This window comes from Tasmannia lanceolata, unplaced genomic scaffold, assembly GCF_043159265.1.
Source record: "Tasmannia lanceolata isolate RefF3 unplaced genomic scaffold, GAP_Taslan_0.1 ptg000016l, whole genome shotgun sequence".
NCBI classification, from domain to species: Eukaryota; Viridiplantae; Streptophyta; class Magnoliopsida; order Canellales; family Winteraceae; genus Tasmannia; species Tasmannia lanceolata.
In genome coordinates this window covers 6739429-6761626 of record NW_027518693.1, presented here as the reverse complement: position 1 = coordinate 6761626, position 22198 = coordinate 6739429, and the positions used below count along the sequence as shown (strand labels likewise).

Sequence of the window (22198 nt, the reverse complement as noted above, 5' to 3'; positions counted from 1 at the left end):
ATTTACATTTTTAATGCACCTGCTACGTTGTTCAAGAGGAGAAATTATATGGTAAATATTCATGTAGATCGGTGTAGGCGGTACGACAGATGTACCATCCTTGATATTTGATCCAGTAGCACCTTAAAATGTACACTACACTTGAATGAGTCAAGTTTCGGGTTTTTTTTTTAAACCTAGCCCTACTAAGATTGAGCTAGACCAAATCCAGGACCCGTGATTTCTAAACCCGACCCAGATTATTTTCGAGTCGGGAGATGATCATGCAAATTATCCTTGGTTTTAAGTTTTAACTATAATTAATGAAACTGCCCTTACTAAGGCAATTTAACAGATATAATTTCGCATATGTTCCCAATTGAGAAAGTCTTAAAACATTTGTAAAAAGGGATGTCCTAGCATCCATCACTGCAGATGGTCTGTTGCATCTGACAGCATCCACACTGGCTCAGTTTTTAGCAAATTTTGTCTTCATTAACAAGGTGGATGTTGTCAAATGCAACAGATCATCCACGAAATGCCTTCTACAATGGACGCTAGCAAATGCGTTGCAAAAATATCAAAATTCGTGTAAAAATATGTTACTAAGCAAAACCCATTTAAGAAAAATATTAGGATCTATTTTGCGCCCCAAGAGGTGGTATTCTATTTCTGCCTTCTATTGGAAAAGTGTTTCAAATTATATTTTACAAATGTAATTTTGAAATTAATTTTGTTAGAACTGTGTTTCAAATTGTATTCTTGAAAATTAAATTTGTGGCTTTTCATATTCCTTGAAATTCTAAAGGCCATTACTTGGATAAGTGAAGAGTTAGACTAATGAATCTATTTAATTGGTTACATTATTTAATTGGTTACATTAATAGATTCATGATAAGCTTTGATTCTCTGTGAGACTCTTAATGTTCCATTAATGGTGACTCTTAGGTTTTAGAAGTTTCAATGAATATGGGGATTAATGCATGACTCTTGGATTAAGTTTCTTCAATTAACATATATCTTTTCAAGAGATAAAATGGTTTTGAAAATGGTATGAAAAAGACAATCCTTTTTCATAGAGTTTATTTCATTTGAACAAACAATTGTTTCACTTGTTTGATCGATCGGAGGTGGATACACGATCCATTGCAGAGATAGTGCTGCCATAATTGTCTTCTGTTTGCATGTGGGAGAGGCTTCAACCATCTTTAAGAATCGTTTACGCACCTCTAATTCTTGGTTCTTTCTTGCTTTGTTTTGGGTAACATCTTATTATGTTTTGTGCATTTTTTCCAACACCTTGTTTATAATAAAATTTGAGAAATGATATTAGCACAACCATATTTTATATTTTCACTAGAGGGTTGCTAGCAAAACGGGGCCTCTTTCGTGACAAGCACAAAAACACAAAAAGGTAATAGTGCGTGTCCACAGAAAAGCAAAAATAACATGTTAACATGGCCACAGCAGCGGTCATTTTCACTCCCGTCTTTATCTTCAATACGAGATCCCGATAAGTGTTTTCCTTGCACCAACTCATCTTGCCTTATATCATTTATTAAAGAGCTCTCAAAGTACAGTTCGAAAAGCACTTAAAAGTTACAAGTCAATTAAAAATGAAAAGACAACTTAGGTTTGTGCAGTTATTAAAACATGGTTATGTTGACAACATTTCCCTAAAATTTTGTGCTACTGATATTTGAACTACCATCTTTTGATAAGAAGCCTAACTCACATTGTCCTTTCTGTTTTAATTGGCTGCTGAAAGCTTTTTGGGTATTGTAAAAGCTTTTTACAAGCTTGCTAACTAATAATAGACAAGGTGCGTCCAGGCCATTATCAAAACATGGTGGTGCCAATATTACTCTTAGTACGCATTTTTTTATTGCAATTTTTTGAATTAGTTTATTTATTTTAATTTTTCCACTCTGTTTATGGAGGAAAACTTATTCAATGATCCAAACCACTCATTTATTGGTATCCAATTTGGATGGGATGATCCCAACCCTCCAATAAGTGGACATTGAATGAACAGTTGAAGAAACAACAGGGATGGCCCACATTCAACATGAACATCTTCATCCATCACCGTCCATAATCAGAGACCATCCAATCACCAGCGATAGTCGCTGGTGATTGGATGATCTCTGAATATTAGGAGTATTTCAAGGAGCATAGTAGCTGCCATGGGGCCCACTAATTACCTGTACTTTCAAGCGGAACAGAGCAGCTGGCCTTCTAAGAGCCAACTAATTTCAATCGGACATTATTTAATAACAGAGACAGGAATCTAATGATAAAAGTAAAATAATAATCATGTATAAAAATAAGTAAAATTTCATACAAATTATATGTTTGAAAATGATAGTGTTTAAATAATGGCATCTCTCTCTCTCTTTAATCAAACATCTAAACTTTTCCTGTTAGTTGTCACAGGGTTGTTTCAATTCCCATGCCACTGAGTTTTTAGTTGTGACTATGAAGCCATGTGCAATTGGTACTGTCCAAAATTGTGGGCCCCACCATGACTGAGTGAGCCCACCAGACAATCCTAATGGCTTTAATAGCTTCTGATAAAACAATTCTAAAACGGTCTATGTTGGTAATAAAAACTACCATAGAAAATGACCAGAATACCTTTGGTTAAGGGTTAAATTTTCAAATAATACCACATCAACTAAACTCGTCATCCGCCGCTTCAAATGACCAACACCCAAAGTTCATGCTCTCATTAACCACAAAACTAATACTAAGAAAGCTCAACCAGATGGTAGAGTCCGTGGGTATTTTAAGAATACACTGAACCCAATATTGGTAAGCTGTGGGGAAAAATTAGAGTGAAATGTAACCAAATAAGGGAGGGATTTAGGTGTTAATCATATTAAAGAGTAAACTGTGGTTTAGGTACATTGGAAGGAGCTGTGTGTAAAAAACCCTATTGTAATTACTGAAGAAGTCTGACTGACTAAAATTCCAACAAAGCCCAGGCGTTGATGCAAACTTCTATGGTAATTAAAATGCTGAATATATATATTAAAATGGATGCTTAATTAAGCATAGTTAGCTGGAATTATATAGTATATTTAATACCAGCAAAAATTTTTGAAACTAGGAATGGCCTTTAGTCCATATGTTACAGGGAATTCTCACATATAATATTGAGGGGAGAGAAAAGAACAATTAAAGTTACATGGGCTTTACCAAGAATAATCAACATGTGATGTTAGTTGCCGAACCCAAATGGCGACCGTCTTCTACTTCCACCTTCTCCATATTGTTCGTTCCATTTCCGCAGTTCATTCATGCTAGTAGCGTCATAGGCTACCGATGCTCCAACCTAACAAAACAAACAGGACAGAAATTGGAATTCATGTTTCAGAGTTTTTTTTTTTTTAACCCGGAATTTATCTAGGAACCCGGGACGGCACCTTAAATTTTATTTATAAAAAAAAAAACAGATTTTCATGTTACAGAGTTTATTCTGGTGTTTTCGATGAGTTATTTGCCTGTGGTGAAATTTTACAGCAATCTTTTGTTGGATTGTTTTGAACCTTAAAATGTGAACAATGACCAGTCACAAATGCAGGGTTGTAAAATACGGTGTGGGAAGGGTAGGTTAGGGCCTGCAAACCGCTCACGTTTTAGGCTTCTTGGATTGCATTTTGCACACAAATTAGACCCAAAATGCAATGCAAGAGGGTTGCATACCATTCAAACTCGGCAGAAGAGGATGAAGATTCAATATGACACGGGTCAGATATTAAGAAACTGGAATGCTATTATATGGGAAAGGAAGGTAAAGGATAAGGCAACCCGGAAGTGGAAACCACCACTGGAAGGATGGTACAAGCTGAATTTTGATGGTAGCTCAATTGGAAACCCCGGTAGCTCTATGTAGCACCTAAATAGTCGATCCATTGAAGAGTATTATTCACCGATCCACATTGTTTTTGTTGTCATCTGGGGGGATGTTGTAACTGCAGTGCTTGGGAACGACTTGTCCTTTCACTGCTTCTTTCTATTATTAAATCATCTTTCCAAAAAAAAAAAATTGCACGATAGTCTACAATGATCTAATGTTCTTTCTCAATCTTTAACTGGATTACTAGTAAATGGCAGAAGAGAAGCAGCACATGATAGAAAAGCTATATGCAGAGTTGCATAAATGGGTTAGAAATTTCTAAAAACAATGTTCTTAATAAATCATAAAATTTGCAAATAATTAAAGGTTTCAGTTTTGGCACTACAATATAGTATGAGGTGCAAATTGACTAGTGGGCTCTCTCTGTTACAAAGTGGGCCTTATCCTTTGTCAATCTGGACTGTTGAATTGGTGGGTCCTACCGTAGATCTCCAATGGATCAAAAAAAAAAACTGATTGGATGACCCTAACAGTACAATCATAAGACTATAAAAGTTAAATTCAGCAGCAAAATACTTTCGGATTATTCAACTGTTGGTGATAATGTTGGGCCTACTAGGTGGCGGTTCCGGATGGACTGAAGGCATGACCTACTGTACCAGTGGGTGGGCCTCATTTTATTACAATGAGGCCACACCCAACTCTAGTATTCCTCCTCGTTAGACAGTGTCGATTCATATGCTCTATCAGTTCTGATATTCTTTCTAGTCTGAATATGTTCAGAGTCAGATTACATGGGATCACATTATTAGACAGTGCTGTCACGCTTTAAGACTAACATGCTATTTCCATCAGTACTTCATCAATTACTCTTAACAGTACCAAAGGAAGCGAAGGAGAGACTTCCCGTACCTTAGCTTTTGCCTGAATAAAATCGTCCAAATTGAGTGGCCTTAAGACCGGTGGGATGCCATTTGTAACTCCCTGAACAACAAAGAAATCTCTTCTTACCATGGTAAAGAACTGAAATAAAATAAGTATCAAGTAAATTTAATGCAGGACAGAACAACTATCTATCTATTCTACAAATTGGGTAAGAGTTCCAAAACGTGTTTGAGAAAAAAAAGACAATAATAGTGGAGCACATAAGTAAAAGGGCCATACCTTCTGTTCTTCTTCAAGAAGTTCTTGTACAGGCCTATATGCTGCCGCAATACAAAGGTTCTGCAAAAGAAATAAGTTATAAATGGAAGCATAGATTCCAAAGCACTAATTATTGGCACTGTACCTTCAAATCACTCCCTGAATATCCTTCGGTTGCATTGGCCAGTTCCTCGAACCGGAAACCGGAGTCTAGGTTTTCTTGAGCCAGAAAAATGTTTAGAATCTTCATCCGATTCCGAGCATCCGGTAGATCAATGTATATCCTACAACAGGAACAAAAACAAAAATAGAAAATACGTTAAAAATTAGAAAATAAGTTTATTTTATGACCAAAAACATCTAAGAATTGTGAGAATCTAAAGCAAAAATGGCACTCTTTGCCCTAATTTTTGCCTGAACCGCCCTTTCGGGTTTTCAGTCCAACAGGCTAAGACCCTAATTTTAAGTATAAAACTATAACTCACTATACTCATTACCAAAGTTTCATGTATATTCTGAATAGAATAAAACTTTTTTTTTTTACAATCATACCTTCTTGGCAAGCGGCGTATGACGGCATCATCTAGGTCAAAGGGCCGATTAGTAGCACCAAGAATGAGGATTCTTTGGCTATCTTTAGACCTCAATCCATCCCAAGCTGCCATAAACTCATTCCTCATTCTTCTAGTTGCCTCATGCTCGAAAGAACCACCACGGGCACCAAGTAGACTGTCAACCTAAACAAAACAAATTCAGATTCCCAGATAACAGATCACCGTAAAACCTTATATTTAAGCATACAAGGTATCACTTATGTTCAAGTAGCGTAGTATCAAGAATGCGTCATTCCCAAGTATATCATAGTCCAGTTATGAACCGGGAAATGCTTACCTCATCAACAAATATAATTACAGGGGCTAGCCTAGTAGCAAAGGAGAAAAGGGCCTTTGTAAGCTTTTCGGCGTCTCCAAACCACTGATCCAAAACACAGGAACAAAAAACTTAAATACAGTAAAGAAATCAAAATGACCATAATAACTGTCATTTAAAGACGTAAACTCTAAGGTAGTCAAAATGACCAGAATAACTAATCAAAATGACCAGATAATCTTTGAATCAAGGGAATCGTTAAGATTTTCATGACGTAGACACTGGAAATAACCCATAAGTTGCATGTGTTGTTATGGTATATAGGTGCTTTTTATTATGGTACGTTCATTTTTTTCCGAACAAAATTTATATTGTTGAAGACAAATATTTGAACCATTTCTCGATTTGTGCATTTCATCCGTGTGCAGGGACCATGCTAATCTTCTCTGGACACAAAATTTAAAAAAAAAAAATAACGGTGAAATACAAACCACATGAGTTTATTTTCTGCACTATACAAGTGAGTAATAGTGAGTGATTAGGGTTGTAATCAAGCTTCTCTGGAAGCTCGGTAATTAGTTTATTTTCTGCACTATACAAGTGAGTGATTAGGGTTGTAATCACTATAACAGTGAAATACAAACCACATGAGTCTTACACAAGAGTTTATGAGAAACAATCGAGTTATTTAAATCGAGTTAAAAGTCTTGAAAGAGTCATCCTATTTCGGACCCATTTCTAGTACTCAAAATCGCTATTTGGAATTACTCGAATACTTATTAATGTAATAACACCTAGTAAGACCAACCAATGGGTTAGGTTTCGTGACAATCAAAAGAGGTTTCGTTTGAAGCAAACCCACACAATGGAGTGTACCACAATGGTAGAGTCGGCCGAATCATAAATTATCTACAGAAGATAGCTCTGATGGAATCACGCGTTGTCAAACAATTCGACAGACCAAATCCCCAAAAACACTCACAGAGATAGAAGAGAGCACAAACGTTGATACATTTAGGACCAATTCATTATTTCTGAAACAGTGAATTTAACATAAACACAGCCAAGGTGATCAAATATTCAAGTGGAGTTCTTCTCTCGATAAAGAAGAGATATTTCCATGTATCAATCATGGTTTCAAATTTCAGTTTCAGAATACGTTTCGGTCCTCACTGAAACCAGAATTTCGAAATTTCAGACGAAATCAAATAACAGCTATTTTCTATCGTACAGAATTTCGACTGAAATTACCGAAATTTTCATTCGGGATAATATTAAATAATTATCATAAATCGAGATTTTTGGGTGAAATCCCTTAAATTTCGGACGAAATGTAGGGATAAATGAAATTTTCACCGAATTTTACTGATTTCGATTTCGGTATCCACCGAAACCTGAAATTTCGGATTTCGGTCGAAATTTAAAACCATGGTATCAATAAACTTCAAACATCTCTATTCTCTTCTTCTATCTCTTCGAAAGCCTAATGTGGTGTGCTCGTATGTGACACATGCATATATCAATGCAAAAAAAGTGCACCCAATCATCACCGCCACACTCATTTTTTGTGCAAAAGATTGTTGCAATTAATGTGAAAGAAAAAACAAATATGTTGTTGTTATCATGAGTAATTATGCATATAAGAACACTTCGAAGTCCCAAATGCAGATACCAAGTTAGTAACTGATAATAAATTAAGAGCGATGATATCTCCCCCCCCCAACCCCACGCCCCCCACCCTTGCAGTACACATTCGCCCCCCTTTCAACATGATTTGACGTCAAAAAGCGTTAAAGTTGCCCCTGTTCACGTTATAAAGGGGGTGAATGCGTACTGCAGTGGGGGTGAAAATATCATCGCCCTAAATTAAGAACAAATATAACGAAAACATAACTGCTCGGACAGATTTCCATTCTTTATTGGCTTGGGATTTTGCCCTCAACCACAACGAAAGATTTCCATTTTCAGTTGCTTAGGACTTTCCCCCAGAAACATCAAATGACTAAAAATTAGGGTGCAAATACAAATGAACCATGAATACCAAATGCAAGAACAATCTTCAAGAGCAAACAAGAAGACTTTGCAAATGAGGTTACATGGCTATAATATTTATCCCTGCCTATTTAAGGTTTCAAATTCAATCTTGCCGCCTATAAAATGGGAGGACTTCAAAATTAAAGTCAACAGGAGATGCCAAATCTAGTCAAGTACCTTAGATGTCAAAGTAGAACCAGTTATGCTGATAAAATTCGCTCCCGCTTCTGTTGCAAGTGCTTTAGCAAGAAGGGTTTTTCCAGTTCCTGGGGGGCCAAAAAGCAATATACCTTTGCAAGGCTGGAGGCAGTTTCACACAATTATAAGTCAAATGAAAATGCTAATCACATAGGAATATCGCAAAAAAGAACGCCTAATAGTCAGAAAAAAAAAAGAAAAAAAACAGAAAAGGCAATAAATAATTTGAAACCTACCATTCAAAAAAATAAAAATAAATACAATAAATAAATAATTTGAAACCTTAAAGCAAAATCAGACTGAAAACTTACCCGCAATAGATTTCCATGAGAGAAGAGCTCTGGCCTCCTCATTGGAAGAGTGACAAGTTCATTTAATGTCCTCTTCACATCCTCAAGAGCACCGATATCCTCAAACTTCACACCAATTTCATCTGGAGTGACTACTGCTGAAACAAAGTTGCTCTCATACTCATCCTTGGCATGGATCTGCTATAACTTACATGATGTTATTAAAAAACTACAAAAAATGCAACCTCTCATCCCATTTTAACCCTCTAAATAAACGGAAGTATGTACCTTCAAAGTTTGCGAGGAATTTTTGGATATCATCTCCTGTTCTCTTAGCCTCAATAATGCAATTTCCAGGCTTCACATGAAATAGAGCAGAGGTCAACATCCCAAGATAGAGCAAAACTGTGGCAGTAGTATGTCAGTATCAAAACTACCTTTCACGGGGCACAGTTAGCCTTTCACCCTTTATAGAAGGAAGAATGCAGCCTGATAAATAATGATTTCTGGCCCAACCAACAACTTTCTCAGCTTCTGCATCCAAAAGTGACAGGATAAAAGATACGTAACACAGTTAACATTAGATATATTCAACCCAACCCCTTCAGATTTTCAGATAATTTGGAAACACACAATAGAAAAGTCAGATTTTTTAACCTTGCATCTACCAAACTCACCAATTCTCGGTGAGTAATAAAAAATCCGAAGCAGGCGGGTATTTTAAAAAAAACAATGAGTACTGAAAAATATGATGCAGGGGGTATTAAAAAAAATCCAATGACTAAGATAATTTTGTGGGGGTGGTCATTAAAAATCCAATTGAAACTTGAAGACGTCACAATCCATAACTAAATACACCCCATGATGTCAATGGGAAAGCGATCAATGTTGATGCGAATCTGCGAATCATATCCCCTTACGATCAAAGGCATGCTAGAAAGTAAGAAATTAACCGAAATATGTTTGATGGGGTTAATACAATAACCCAAATATGTTCAATACAGTTAAAAAAGAAAGCTCAGAACACAAAAGAAAGCTCAGAACACAAAAGATAGAGTAAATTCCATAAGGTTGTTCATACCCGAGTTCAATATGAAAGCAAGTCCCTCCCTCCCTCCCTCCCTCCCTCTCTCTCTCTCTCTCTCTCTCTCTCTCTCTCTCTCTCTCTCTCTCTCTCTCTCTCTCTCTGTGTGTGTGTGTGAGGGCGTTTGTGGTGGTGGTGAGTGTGAGTGTGTGTGTGTGTGTGTGTGTGTGTGTGTGAGGGCGTTTGTGGTGGTGGTGAGTGTGTGTGTGTGTGTGTGTGTGTTGGGGGTGGGGGGGGGGGGGGGGGGGGGGGGGGGGGGGGTTACTAAAATTCTGAATGCAACTTGAAGACATCACAATCCATAACAAATACACCCCATGAAGACAATGGGAAACTGATCAAAGTTGATGCGGATCATATCCCTTTACGATCGAAGCTTTGTTTTAGCTTTGCTAGAAACTAAGAAATTAACCCAAATATGTTTGATAGGGTTAGTTAATAAGGAAAAGCTCTGAACACAAAAGATAGACTTCGAAAGTATTATGTTCATTAAGAAACAACGTTGTTCATACCCGAGTTCAACATGAAAGCAAGTATATTTCATTTGGAGTGGGTGGGTTACATAAAAATCCAATTGCAACTTGAAGACATCACAATCCATAACTAGATACATCTCCAGGATGTCAATGGGAAAGTGATCAAAGTTGATGTGGATCATATTTACGATCAAAGTTCTGTTTTAGCTTGATAGAAAATAAGAAATTAACACAAATATGTTTTTTTTTCAATGGTAAGTGGTAACCCAAATATGTTTGATAAAGATAATAAGTAAAGCTCTGAACACAAAAGATAAGACTTCTAAAGTATGATGTTCAAGAAGAAACGGCATAAGGGTTTCCATACCCTACTTCAACATGAAAGCAAGGACATTTCAAAGTGAAATGTGCAAAACCTAAGGGCAGTTTAATTTCTTACTCTGCTTTGTCAAGATCACATCATCAGTTTTTACATGCAAAAGCTCCATACATGATAGGTCATTCTCCTCTAGCACCTACGATACAAATTTGGGAGAAAGTAAATCCAAAGAGTGAAAAAGGTTCAGTTACAGAAAGATTAGAACAACAAATTTCTTCATCAGACATGACTTGGGAAGATTCTACAAAAAGCAGTTGGTTATTTGAAAGTAAAACTACCTATTACTAACGATGATGACAAATAAACTACCTCCTTACCTTATGTAGTTCACTTAGATTACTGCGTGAAATCACAATTTTTCTATCTTCTTCAATTTGTTTATTGAATGTTCTAAGTACCTCCTCTTCCTGCAAATAAAGGGACCACTTACATCATATTTCAAATGTAAAACATATCAGCATCTAGAACAACTGCAAGGGGACAAAATGTCTTAAGTTTAAACATGGTGGAAATCACTTATTAGTGATACATGATGGTTACATGGGTTGGATAGAAAGACAGGGATACCTGAATACCTCCCACATTGGCAGGGTCCATAAATATAGTCTAGAGGTGAAAATTCTAACATATCTTTAGAGTTATGAGGAACTGTATGAGCATAGTTATTATTTGATTTCATGTATGCTTTACCAATCTATTTGGAAAATTGATTCCAGAAATAGATTAAGAATAAACCACATATGTGTCTCTGTAGGTATTCTCGGTGGCTAGGAATAAAAACATGCTTGTACCGGTTTGTGGGATTCTAGAAATTAAGTTGTCAGTTATGTCTGCGAACAAATCTACAGTGTACACTCATTATTTAGGTGAGCATCACCACAAAGTCAACAGCACAATTCCTACAGCAACAAAGCTAGGTCATGACTTCTACTCATTTAAATGGTGTCCTCTTAGGCGATGAGTGTCTACAATCTAGCAGTGTTTTAAAATGCAAATGCAGGCCAAAATGTGGCCAACGTAAATCCTGGTCGACTCGGTTGATGCCATCATGACTCAGGAGATTCAAAGGAGTTTTGATTGACTTTGTAGGGAGTTGACTCGTGCGAGTCGGTGATGGCACGGGGGTTGTTTTGAAACTATGCAATCTAGTCAATGAATAATTGTTCTCCTTGGCAACAAAGACACGTCGTGTATTTTACACATGTCATGATCTAGTCAGCTGGACAACCTGGCATGATATCTCCAGCCAGCTAAAAAGGACTTCTTAATAAATTTTAGGGAAAATTACAGATAGACCCCTTGTGGTTTGGCCATTTTCCGCTTTAAACCCTGTGGTTTGGAAGTTACCAAAGACACCCCCTCAACTTGCTGACATTTTTAAGTAGACCCCCTCCGTTGACGGTCCGTTAGTTTAACCTGACGGAATGACTAAAACTAACCGTGGTTAATATTTTGAGGACAGAAATATCTTTTATCACTGGTTTTAAGCCATTTGCAAAGGGATTAGGGTTACGCCATTTCCCGCAGCCACGTCCGGCCGCCGCCACCGTCGCCGTCTCTGGCCACCGCCGTCACCTCCACCACATACAATGAAACCCCACCCCATGGCTACATCAAACCACATTTCAAGAAGAAAAAAACATTGATAAAAACAAAAAAAAATCCCTAAAATATTAGGGTTTACGTGCAAATCATGATAATGATGTGAATGAAGACAAATTAAACTCCTAAATCGAGGGTTTATGGTGATAAATAAACAAGGGTTTGAATCAAACTCTAATTTTCAGTTTTAAAGTATGAAAACCCTAATTTCAATTGGGGAAGACGAGGGCATAACAGTCATTTTCCCCTTTCCGTCCACTCATCACGTTAAAAAAAAGCCACAGAAAGTTAAAGGGGTGTCGTTGTTAACTTCCAAACTACAGGGTTTAAAGCAGAAAATGGTGCAACCACAGGGGGTGTATATGTAATTTTCCCTAAATTCTTATTTTTTGAGATGCTTTATTCCAATTCAAAAAATAATAATTTTTATTCTTTTATAAAAAGGGACTATTTAAGGGGAAAAGAACTGCAAAAGAGCTAGAGACTGTCCAATACAAAGCATGTCATTGCTGATGCCTTAATTCATGCACCAACTTTAAGTGGTGTCAGAAGCAGGAGTCATCAAGGATGCTATAAAAATTTTGTGAAGATATATGTAACTGGCATTGTAGAACATTTTTATGGCTATTTTGGAATATAATATTTATAAGTCAATGTCATTTATATATAAGTTCACAGAACGGGGTCGATACACTCTTTTCCCATATAATCCTATTGTTTGACAGTTGTACATGATGATGATCCAAACATGACAATGTATATATGGCCTTGTTTTCTCATGGCAATGTGCATATGACCTTGTTTTCCTAGTAGAGCAACTTATTATTTGGACCTCGAGTGCTTTTACTCAGCTGCCATAACTTCTTTTTTTTTGGAACTGGGTAAAACCCAGCTGCCATAGCTATTACTTCTTTAAATTCAGGGGTTGCGCCTGTAGCTCAATGGTTGAGGGCCTTGAGGCTTTGTAATTATGATTCCTCCCGCATTTCCTCTTGTCTCTAATGCTGCCCAGCTTCTGTTCATTCTCCCTCATACTTTGTTGATTAAATTTTCATCGACTCTTGGTGCCTTGGAATCCATTATGGCTATAATATCTGGTTCCCTCGGTGCCTTGGACTCCATTATGGCTATAATATCTAATTTCTTGTATTGTACTAAGTCTTTGACCACCGCCTGCGCCTCAGACCCCAATCCTCTGAAATTTCAGAATATGAACATCATATTCTGTTGGACAAAGAAATAGAGTATGCCTAGTGAAACCGGAGAACTCCACAACTACCAAATGGTTCCAAATAACACCACAAATACAAGAAAAATCAATTCGTGCCAATGCCAAGAAGGGTGGATTGAGTATTGGACTACCATAATATGTCAGTCACCAACAGTCTGCTTCCTATACTTATCCTCAACCCAAGGGGTCGGCAATCTAAAAGTGAACTCCATAGTGTGAAATATGTCATAAATCATAATAACAGAAGAAATAAAGTGTGAAATATGTCATAATAACAGAAGAAATAAACATCTTAAGTAATCACTTATCATGAGTCAGGCATCAAGATGGCATGGAAACCATGGGAACTGCACAAACTAAGAAGATTCCTTAAAAAAATGCAATGCCACAATGACCCAAAAGGATTCGGCCAGTGGAAACTGTGGCTTCTAAACTCAAGCTTTACCAGATGACAAATAAATCTCCATATCAGAAATTAACCTAACTGAAAGAATTTATCATGTCAAACCGAGGGACATGGGTTTAAACTCTAAAAAAAAGGTAGTATTTTGTTCCAAGAAATATGGTAGAAACTTGTAATACCTTTGGGAGATGAATGCAAAGAACATTGGTGAATAGTTTATATAACTCATCATCTTTCGATGCCTTAGTTGCTTTAAAGCCTTCTGTAAACTGTTTCAATGAAACAGGCTGCAAAAACAAAAATAAGGATTTTGGAGAAATGAAAGAAATAATCAAACATTAATTAAAATAAAGCATACTAATTTGATTCCACATCCTCGCACTTAAACAACAGTAAGGGTCAAGGTAAACCACAGACGACAATTACTACAAAAATAAGGCAGTAAATACTACAAAAAAACATAAAAATAAAGTGTAATCAGTACCATTAAACATAAATATCAAAGAACTAGAAATGAAAAAAGGATGCAAAGGTGAAGCACATTATCAGTATGTATATGTATACATTAAAATTACGTCTTTGCTGGCACACCGTACATATCAATTAAGCTATGATTTGTGGACACGGACACGAGTGTCGCATGTCGACACGGACACGGAGTGTCGGACACGGCGAACTCCCAAAATTTAGAAACGGGGACACGCCTAAAATAGAAAGTACATATAATCATTATTTGTAAACACGAATTCGTTTGCCCAGTTTCGACGTGGATATGAGGTATCTAACATGGCAACCCCTAAAAATCTAGAAATAGTGTCACACTCATACACATGCATACATATAAAGTTATTGACACTTCTAGCAGTACACTTAAAAGTGTCTAAAGGAGTGTCGACACGTGTGGACACGGGTGTCGTGTCGGACACGTCACGACACGTGCGTCGGCAATAAATTCAAGGTGTCGGCCAAATCATAGCAATTAAGTCTTGTAACAAGGAGACATCAATGAAGGACAATAACACCAAGGCAAAGGTCAAAGAAGTAGCATTACATGAGCAATGAAACCAAGTATAACATCCATGGCACTTGGGACGATATCTGTAAGCAATTGCTTCAATCGGTTAACGTGGTTTACTAAAAATGTTTTTTTCCTGCAAATCCATGTTATCCATGTTTGCAGGAATCCCTAGTATAATTCCTGCAAATTATGCAAGAGAAACTCATTATTTATGTTTTTTTTTTCCAAATTGGGAGTTGTCAATTTATCCCTTCAGAAGCCAAATTTGGGTTTTCACCCTATATCCTTTCTTGTATTAGCTATAGATACACACTATCTTGATTATTACGGTTACTTTATTCAGGTCACACATATATGTGGTCACCATGATGACGATTATCAGATCCAAAGCAGGATATTTGGTGTTCTAATTCCTTATGACCTAAAATTGTTCTCAGGTGGGAATGGAATTTGACACCTCGTTCGGATACACCTGATATATGTTATCCATCCACCATGTAAGTTTTGAACTATCTCAGTCACTAGGATGGAGACCCAAGCAAACATGTGTAAACGGAGATTAAACACGCATAGGATTGATATTTATAGAATACCCAGTGGATCACATTGTCCTTTACAGGAGTTGTTCTGGCTGCAGAATATAAATATGCCCTGGACCTGAGGGTCCATATTATCCTATGGGCCCATTGTGTAGCTCATGGAGAATGCGAATGACTAACACAAAATCCACTACCATAGTAGGGGAGACTATTTAAGGTGGCCCAACATCAGTTTTGGACTCATAAATTTGAGAATAGCATTGATTTGATAAAAAGAACTATTTTATAAAATGATATTGTCAATCTATATACTCTAGATCCTATGTGTCTTTTGTGAACGAGATTTACAAATGGTTTTGGGAATCCAATTGATGATGAGACCTTACTAATTTTGTGAACCAAGGCTAGACAGCGACATATATTCCCATGCCCCAATGTTCCACGTGAGAATATTGGATGGTGGATGGGGAGACTGGTAATTCTACAGGAAGGGGCATACTTTCAATTTTCAACTAAGGATTTAATTATAATTAAAGGAATTCTAAACTCACAGGAGCCCTTGTAGAAAAAGCCTATATGGGCGGCACTATTGGAGCCACATCAGCCTGTGTGCATTTAAAACGGCACTGATAACCGTATAAGCAATGACGTGGCTCCAATAGTGCCGCCCTTGTAGTCCTCTTCTACAAGGGCTCCTGTGAGTTTAGCATACCTCTTATAATTATGGTGGTGGGCTTTAATTCAAATTGTGCAGTCCTACCTTTTATCAACAAGGGAGCTAATTTGTAGGGATTGATTTTTGTGATACAAATCATGTTGCTTAAAGAGATTAATTGGATTTGACTTCAAAAACTACACACCTTAAAGTTGGAAACCTAAGAAGATCGCACTCTAAAATTGTAACTTAGGATGCCTATGCCTATATGTGATGTGAGGCTGCCCACACTAAAAAAGGCCACCAGCCGTAAATTTCACGGAGCATCCCTTGGAGAATGAAAAATCTCAGTGCAAGACCATTCAAAAAAAACAAAGGAAAAACCTCAGCGCAAGGAGTGGATTGAAGGAGGCAGTGCCCTTTTGTGCTGCTAACTGACAAGTTTTTAAATTTCCACCAAAAGCGACACGAAAGGGCAAAAATGTCTCAATTTCCATCCTCACCGAAACAATGTCGAAATTGAAAATATATCAAAACTGTAAGTGTATTAGTAGTATTCAAAACCCATGTGTAGCATAATTATATTTATATGAATTGGATGTTAAATGTGGTGTGTGTATTATGTATAAATATTTATATAAATTACAGGTGAAATGTGGTATGTACTGAATTATCAGGCATGCCCGACAATGCTTGTCTGTTTGATGTTGTTAAACCATTATAAGTGGTTACCATTCAAAAACAAAAAACAGAAAAAACAAAACAACAACAAAAAAATTATGTGCGGTTTTTTTGCTTCTGTGATGGTTATTTAGTGTGTGTATTTTGTACTTATTCTAGCACTTCCTGAAGCCTCGTCTTAAATGTCCATTATTTGCATGTGTTTCCATACGTTTTCGGGTTTTTACAAGGTTTCCACAAAATTTCAAACTGAAACTGAAACGTTTTTGTTTCCATGCCAACCAAAATTGAATACGTAACCTAAATTTAAAACCTTGCTAACTGGTAACCCTTTCCTTCTTCCATGTTTATTCCTTTTGTCAATCTATGGAAAAAAAAAAGAGAGGCCCAATGCACGAGGCCCCCGCCATCGCGGGGTCTGGGGAGGTCTAGATGTACGCAGCCGCCTTACCCCTGCTTTGCAGAGAGGCTGTTTCCATGAGTCGAACCCGTGACCACCAGCTCACAATGAAGCAACCTTAACGTTGCACCAAGGCTCGCCCTCTTTGTCAATCTATGAAAGTGAAGTTAAAATCTAGATTAAGCGATTTAAAATGGTTTTAAAATACCTAATCCAAAGGAAAACAAGGAAAGAAAAATCCCTCTTCTTTCAATCCATAAACCCGTAAGAGAACTACCACAAACCCACAAAAAGAGAGGTGACGAGCTCCAAAAGACAAAGAATGGTCAAAAGCAACAATTCCTCTATCACTAGGGGTGCGCAACACCCAAAGACTCTGCTAACATTAATCATCCTTTTTTTTTTTTGAACGATAACATTGATCATCCATCTCCTCAAATAAATTTGGTTATTAGGATAAAAAATCTCAAATACAAGCATATTTCTAAATGATTAAAGAATATTACCAAGCGACCAAGACGTGCAAAATGAGGTAGTAACATCGTCTGCCATACAAAAGAAATTTGCTATCAGTAAAGAAAAAACAAGGCATAGGCAAGAGAACATACCCATATTTAAAATGTATCAATTAAACACTACAAGATCAAAGTGTGAAACGACCAGTTACTCCAAAAGCTTAAGCTGTTGGAGAAGGTGTTATTTAATCTTTTATACTTAAACACAAAGAAACCAACATGCTAAACTTTAAACATTTCTCATTGGATGCTTACAAATTTCTCTTTCTTCTTTGAACCAGATTCCACTTTATTCTGCCCACAAATCAATACAACTGGCCCTGACAGTCGTTCAAACATTTCCTCCACCTTAGAGACAAACTCTTTACGGTTTGACTTAGGAACTGCCCTTGATAACCATTGAGAAGAATCTGGAAAGTAGACAACAATTGGCTGCAAGGATGGCAAAACCTACAAATGAAGAAAAACAAAGTCCACGGTATAGTACACATGAGAAAGGAATAATGGAAACAGGAACCATCTATCGTCTGTTTGAAAGGAATATAAATATGACACTACACTTGATGTAAGATGTAATCCATTTTCAGTAAACTAGTCACGTTAATAAGGTTAGGTGAGCATTTCACCTCACACAGTGCCTCCATTGCAACGTACCAATCTTCTCCCTGAGTGTCAAGATCATGCTCAACGTCCTCAACTAAAAAATGAACAACAGTGGATAAGTCTATGTTTCTGGCATAGAACCCGTACAACATGTATAATGCAAGTTCAATTCCATAACAAAAATGGAATGAAATTCAATTTAATGTTCAAAAAAAGAATATTTTCACTAGCACGTACAAACAAGGAAGCGCTCAAAGGAATTGTACAATTCTAACAGCCATGATATATTAATGGTAAAAGCAGTTGTGCCATATATGTTAAGCAGTTCAAAAGCATCTAACCCATGATACTCGGAATCTTCAAAAGCATAGATTATCCTAGTACCAAATATATATACTCAGATATAGGTAAAGGGTACACAATGGATACTTCTAAGTCATACTCTATTTTTCACTTTTTCTGGAAGGGCCCAGTTCATAGTACCCATACCAGATCCTTCTATTCTTGCTCAGGATACTATGCATTAGGAACTTCTTCCTTTTCAAGAAAAATAAAAAGATTTGGGTTTTGAGTTCTCATATGGTTTTGTGTTGCAATGTTCCTACCAGGACAACAAATGTTACACTAGTGACTTACATCAATGAGCAAATGACTAAATCAATGGTTTTAAATTTCCCCAAAAGGACCGAAATGTTTCCGTTTCCATCCCCACCGAAACAAAAATCTCAATGAATTCCTTCCATGCCATTATTTCCTTGAAATTTTGACCAAAATTCTCGAAATTCGACTGAAATTCCCGATAAAAAATGGAACGTTATGCTTTGCATTTCATTTCATTTCATTAATGAAGAGAATGATATTTTGTCCGCAATATCATTGAACTGCATAGCAAAGTAAATGTATCTTATGCATGGAATGTCAGATCGGCATGGGACCAATAATACCTCGTAACTCTATATAGTATTAACATAGAGTTGGGGTCCTTGGAGAGGAGACTGGTCATTGTACTCTCTTATACTTTATTACATTGTACTTCTTTATTGACTTTACTATTCCAGACATGTGCAACCACACGTGTCACTAGGTGTTTGATGTGATTACGCCATTATGGATGGCTTTCTTGATTATGCGATGGTTTGATTGGTTTCCAAGCCCGTATTTGTGTGTATTCCCAATGTAGTTAAAATCGTACACTTTAAATCGATTCAAATCCAATCATGGGTAAAATGCTTCAAATCGGAAGAATCATTTTCTGGAAAAAAAAATTACGATTTTTACGATTCTTTTTTTATTGTTTTTCTATAGTGGACCACTTGCGATTAGACATAAATCGTATATAAACCCCTCGCCCCAACTTATAAGCTAAAAACAAGTAAAGAAAATCATAACTCTATTCTTCTTCTCCTTTCTTCTTTTTCTCCTCTTCTTTCATTCTTCTCATTGTTCTTCCTACTTAGTACCAACTCATAACCTATAAACCCCTTCTCCTCCTTATTTTATATTTAATTTAATTTAATGGTTTTAAATGAAAAATAGATAATTACTCATTTTATTCTTGTTTTTTTTATCTTTTATATTTTTTAAAATATATTCTCATTTTTTCCATTCAAAAAAATATTTTCTTATTTTTATATATAAATCTAAAAAAATCTAACGATTTACGATCCGATTTACAATTCGAACCCTGTTACGATTTACGATTCGATTCCGATTTTCGAAACCTTGCGTATTCTAGCATTCCCAAAGTTTCATCATAAAATTTTCACCATTTGCATATGTTTCCATATGTTTCCGTGATTTTACAAGATTCCCACGCTAACTGAAATGTCTACATTTCCGTGCCGACTGAAACCGAAATTTGAAACCTTGACTAAATCAGCCTTACCAGTTGGGCTGCAACTTTAGTTGTGGACCAGTGGTCAAGGCAGGCAACATTATCCTTTAAAAAAACTACATTAGAAACTAATTTCACTTGACATATAATTTGTCTTTTTATCAATATCATAGGATGTTGTAGTACTTCTTTTGTTATAACTATTACTCATGTCTGATTAGATTAATTCAATATTTCCTGCTGACTTTTATTATATATATATATATATATATATATATATATATATATGATTTTTCTGTTATGATTAAACATTGAAAATGGCAGATATTATTGTAATTACCTCGTGGACATTCAGACATGTGTTGCACCCAATGTGAATCGTAACTATTACTTGTCAACTTAGATCAAGATGAGTAACATGCAACATTATTTGTAAAGAGGTCCCTTTGCACAGACTTTCTAATGCATTCACAATAGATGCCTACTAATGCTTTTCCAATTCCAATTGAATTATTATGGAAATGAAATCCTATTTACAAAGATACACAGTCTTCTTCCAACAAATAATATTACCAAAACAATATGTGTTGCTTGGGTTCGAGTACTGAGGATCGAAATCCAACACGGGTATGAGTGTCAAACCCTACAAACCCAAAGTTGAAAACAAATATGAGTGGAGTCGGCAACATGTTTTAATCAATTGTAAAACTAGTATTATGATGGATAAAACTAGTGCATATGGGTAGGTCGGGACAAATGTAATGTTTTAAGCCCACGGGAAAAACTTAATATTAGGACGGATAAAACTAGTGCATATGGGTAGGCTACATTGTAGGGATGGCAATTAAACCCACGAAAACAGGAATCCGCCCTGCGCTGCCCCACAAGGGGTGGGGATTCCCATATTTAAGCGGGGACGGGGATTAAAAAAATTCCCTGAAGTGGAGATGGGACGGGGATGGGGATGGTCACGGAGACGGAGCGGTAGAGATGATGATACCCCTTGTTCAAGTCCTTCCAATATTACACCCGGACCCGGTGATATACCTCATGATGTGGCTCCACCTCTTACTGAAGCTCTTGGGAGGCATACATCAGTTGTATGGTAGAACTTTAAGAAAGTAAAAGTTGATGGGAAGGATAAAGCGATGTGTAACTATTGTGGTACAAAGCATGTCGGTGGTGTTAAGAATGGGACAAGGCAATTGCATGATCATTATAAAATTTGTACAAGGCGAAAGTATAAAGTATAAGGATGTAGGGCAAAAGCGACTTGCTGGAACCTAGAAGAATGATGATAGTAAAATGCCATTGGCTACTTCTCTTTTAATAGCTTTGTTAGTACAGAAGAAAGGAATTTATTCTATACTGTTATTGTATCCCTATCATTTATCTCTATGAGGTATCAGTTTAATAGAACGATCTTAGAAGAGATATAATGAAATGAGATTGGGAACAAATCACTAAGTAGTTTGAGATTCACCAATTCTAACCTTTGCTCGTGAGGGGTTAATAGTTTCTGGTTAGAGGAGAAAGCAGCCTAGATAAGAATACCAAGGAGCCCCACCCAGAGTCTTCGCCTTTAGATAACAAAAAGTGTTTGTCCCAGGTCGTCAAACTAGGACGAGAGTTTCGCCTACAAGCAACGACCGAACTGACTACTACTTCCCATTTTGATCTAGAGGTGAGGAGGAAGGACCTTGCAACTATGACTATGTTGCATGAATATCCTCTTAGCATGGTTGATCATTATGGGTTTAGAAGATTTTGCAGTTCTCTACAACATTTACTCACGGTTGTTTGTAGGAACACTATTAAGAATGACACACTGAATATTTATGACATTGAGAAGGAGAAGATAATGAAACTATTAAAAGAAAATCAGGGTAGAATTGACATCACTTGTGATACGTAGACTGCGAAGAATCAAAACAAAGGATATATGATTATTACATTACACTTCATTAATAACTTTTAGGTGTTGCAAAGTCGAATCATAAGGTAATATCTTATTAAAAAAAATTTACTTTTTATAATTCTTGTTTCTCTAATTATTTATCTTTTAGGTTATATTATGTTACATATTATCATATATAACTCTTTGCTACTCATAAGGTATTATATTAGATGCATTATTTGTCAGATAACTCTCTACTTATTGAGCGGGATTTTTGAAAATCGAATTCGGAATTTGGTGGAGAAGTCTGTGTGACGTGGCAGGTCATGATCTTAACTTGGTGAGCTCCAAAATATGGCACTTTTTAGTTGGATTCGATACAATTGAGGTTATTAGGTAATGTAAGGGGTAATGGGCGTTTCCTTTGGGCCAAGGAGAATGCTCATGGGCAATTCATACTATGTAAATCTGGTGGGACTACTGGTCCCCATTGTAACTTTTGCTA

At 36.6% G+C, this 22198-nt stretch overlaps 1 protein-coding gene and 1 non-coding gene across 2 annotated transcripts in view; both read right to left on the bottom strand.

Moving 5' to 3' along the window:
• Positions 1–2988: 2988 nt before the first annotated feature.
• The window catches only part of LOC143848119 (uncharacterized), a 32954-nt gene continuing 13744 nt past the window's right edge, over positions 2989–22198 (bottom strand). Inside the window, exons 9-24 of the mRNA XM_077356946.1 lie at positions 17986–18056; positions 17615–17809; positions 17351–17389; positions 13731–13838; positions 10633–10722; positions 10376–10451; positions 8814–8910; positions 8665–8734; positions 8398–8574; positions 8066–8188; positions 5876–5959; positions 5537–5721; positions 5130–5268; positions 5006–5065; positions 4754–4825; positions 2989–3316 (exon numbers count right to left, since the gene is read on the bottom strand). Of these exons, the coding sequence (XP_077213061.1) occupies positions 3203–3316; positions 4754–4825; positions 5006–5065; positions 5130–5268; positions 5537–5721; positions 5876–5959; positions 8066–8188; positions 8398–8574; positions 8665–8734; positions 8814–8910; positions 10376–10451; positions 10633–10722; positions 13731–13838; positions 17351–17389; positions 17615–17809; positions 17986–18056 (1700 nt within the window). The 3' untranslated portion in view covers positions 2989–3202. The remainder of the gene's footprint in view (positions 3317–4753; positions 4826–5005; positions 5066–5129; positions 5269–5536; positions 5722–5875; positions 5960–8065; positions 8189–8397; positions 8575–8664; positions 8735–8813; positions 8911–10375; positions 10452–10632; positions 10723–13730; positions 13839–17350; positions 17390–17614; positions 17810–17985; positions 18057–22198) is intronic.
• Positions 6237–6340, bottom strand: LOC143849216 (U6 spliceosomal RNA). Its single transcript, XR_013235594.1, has one exon. It is a non-coding gene; the product is annotated as a U6 spliceosomal RNA (small nuclear RNA).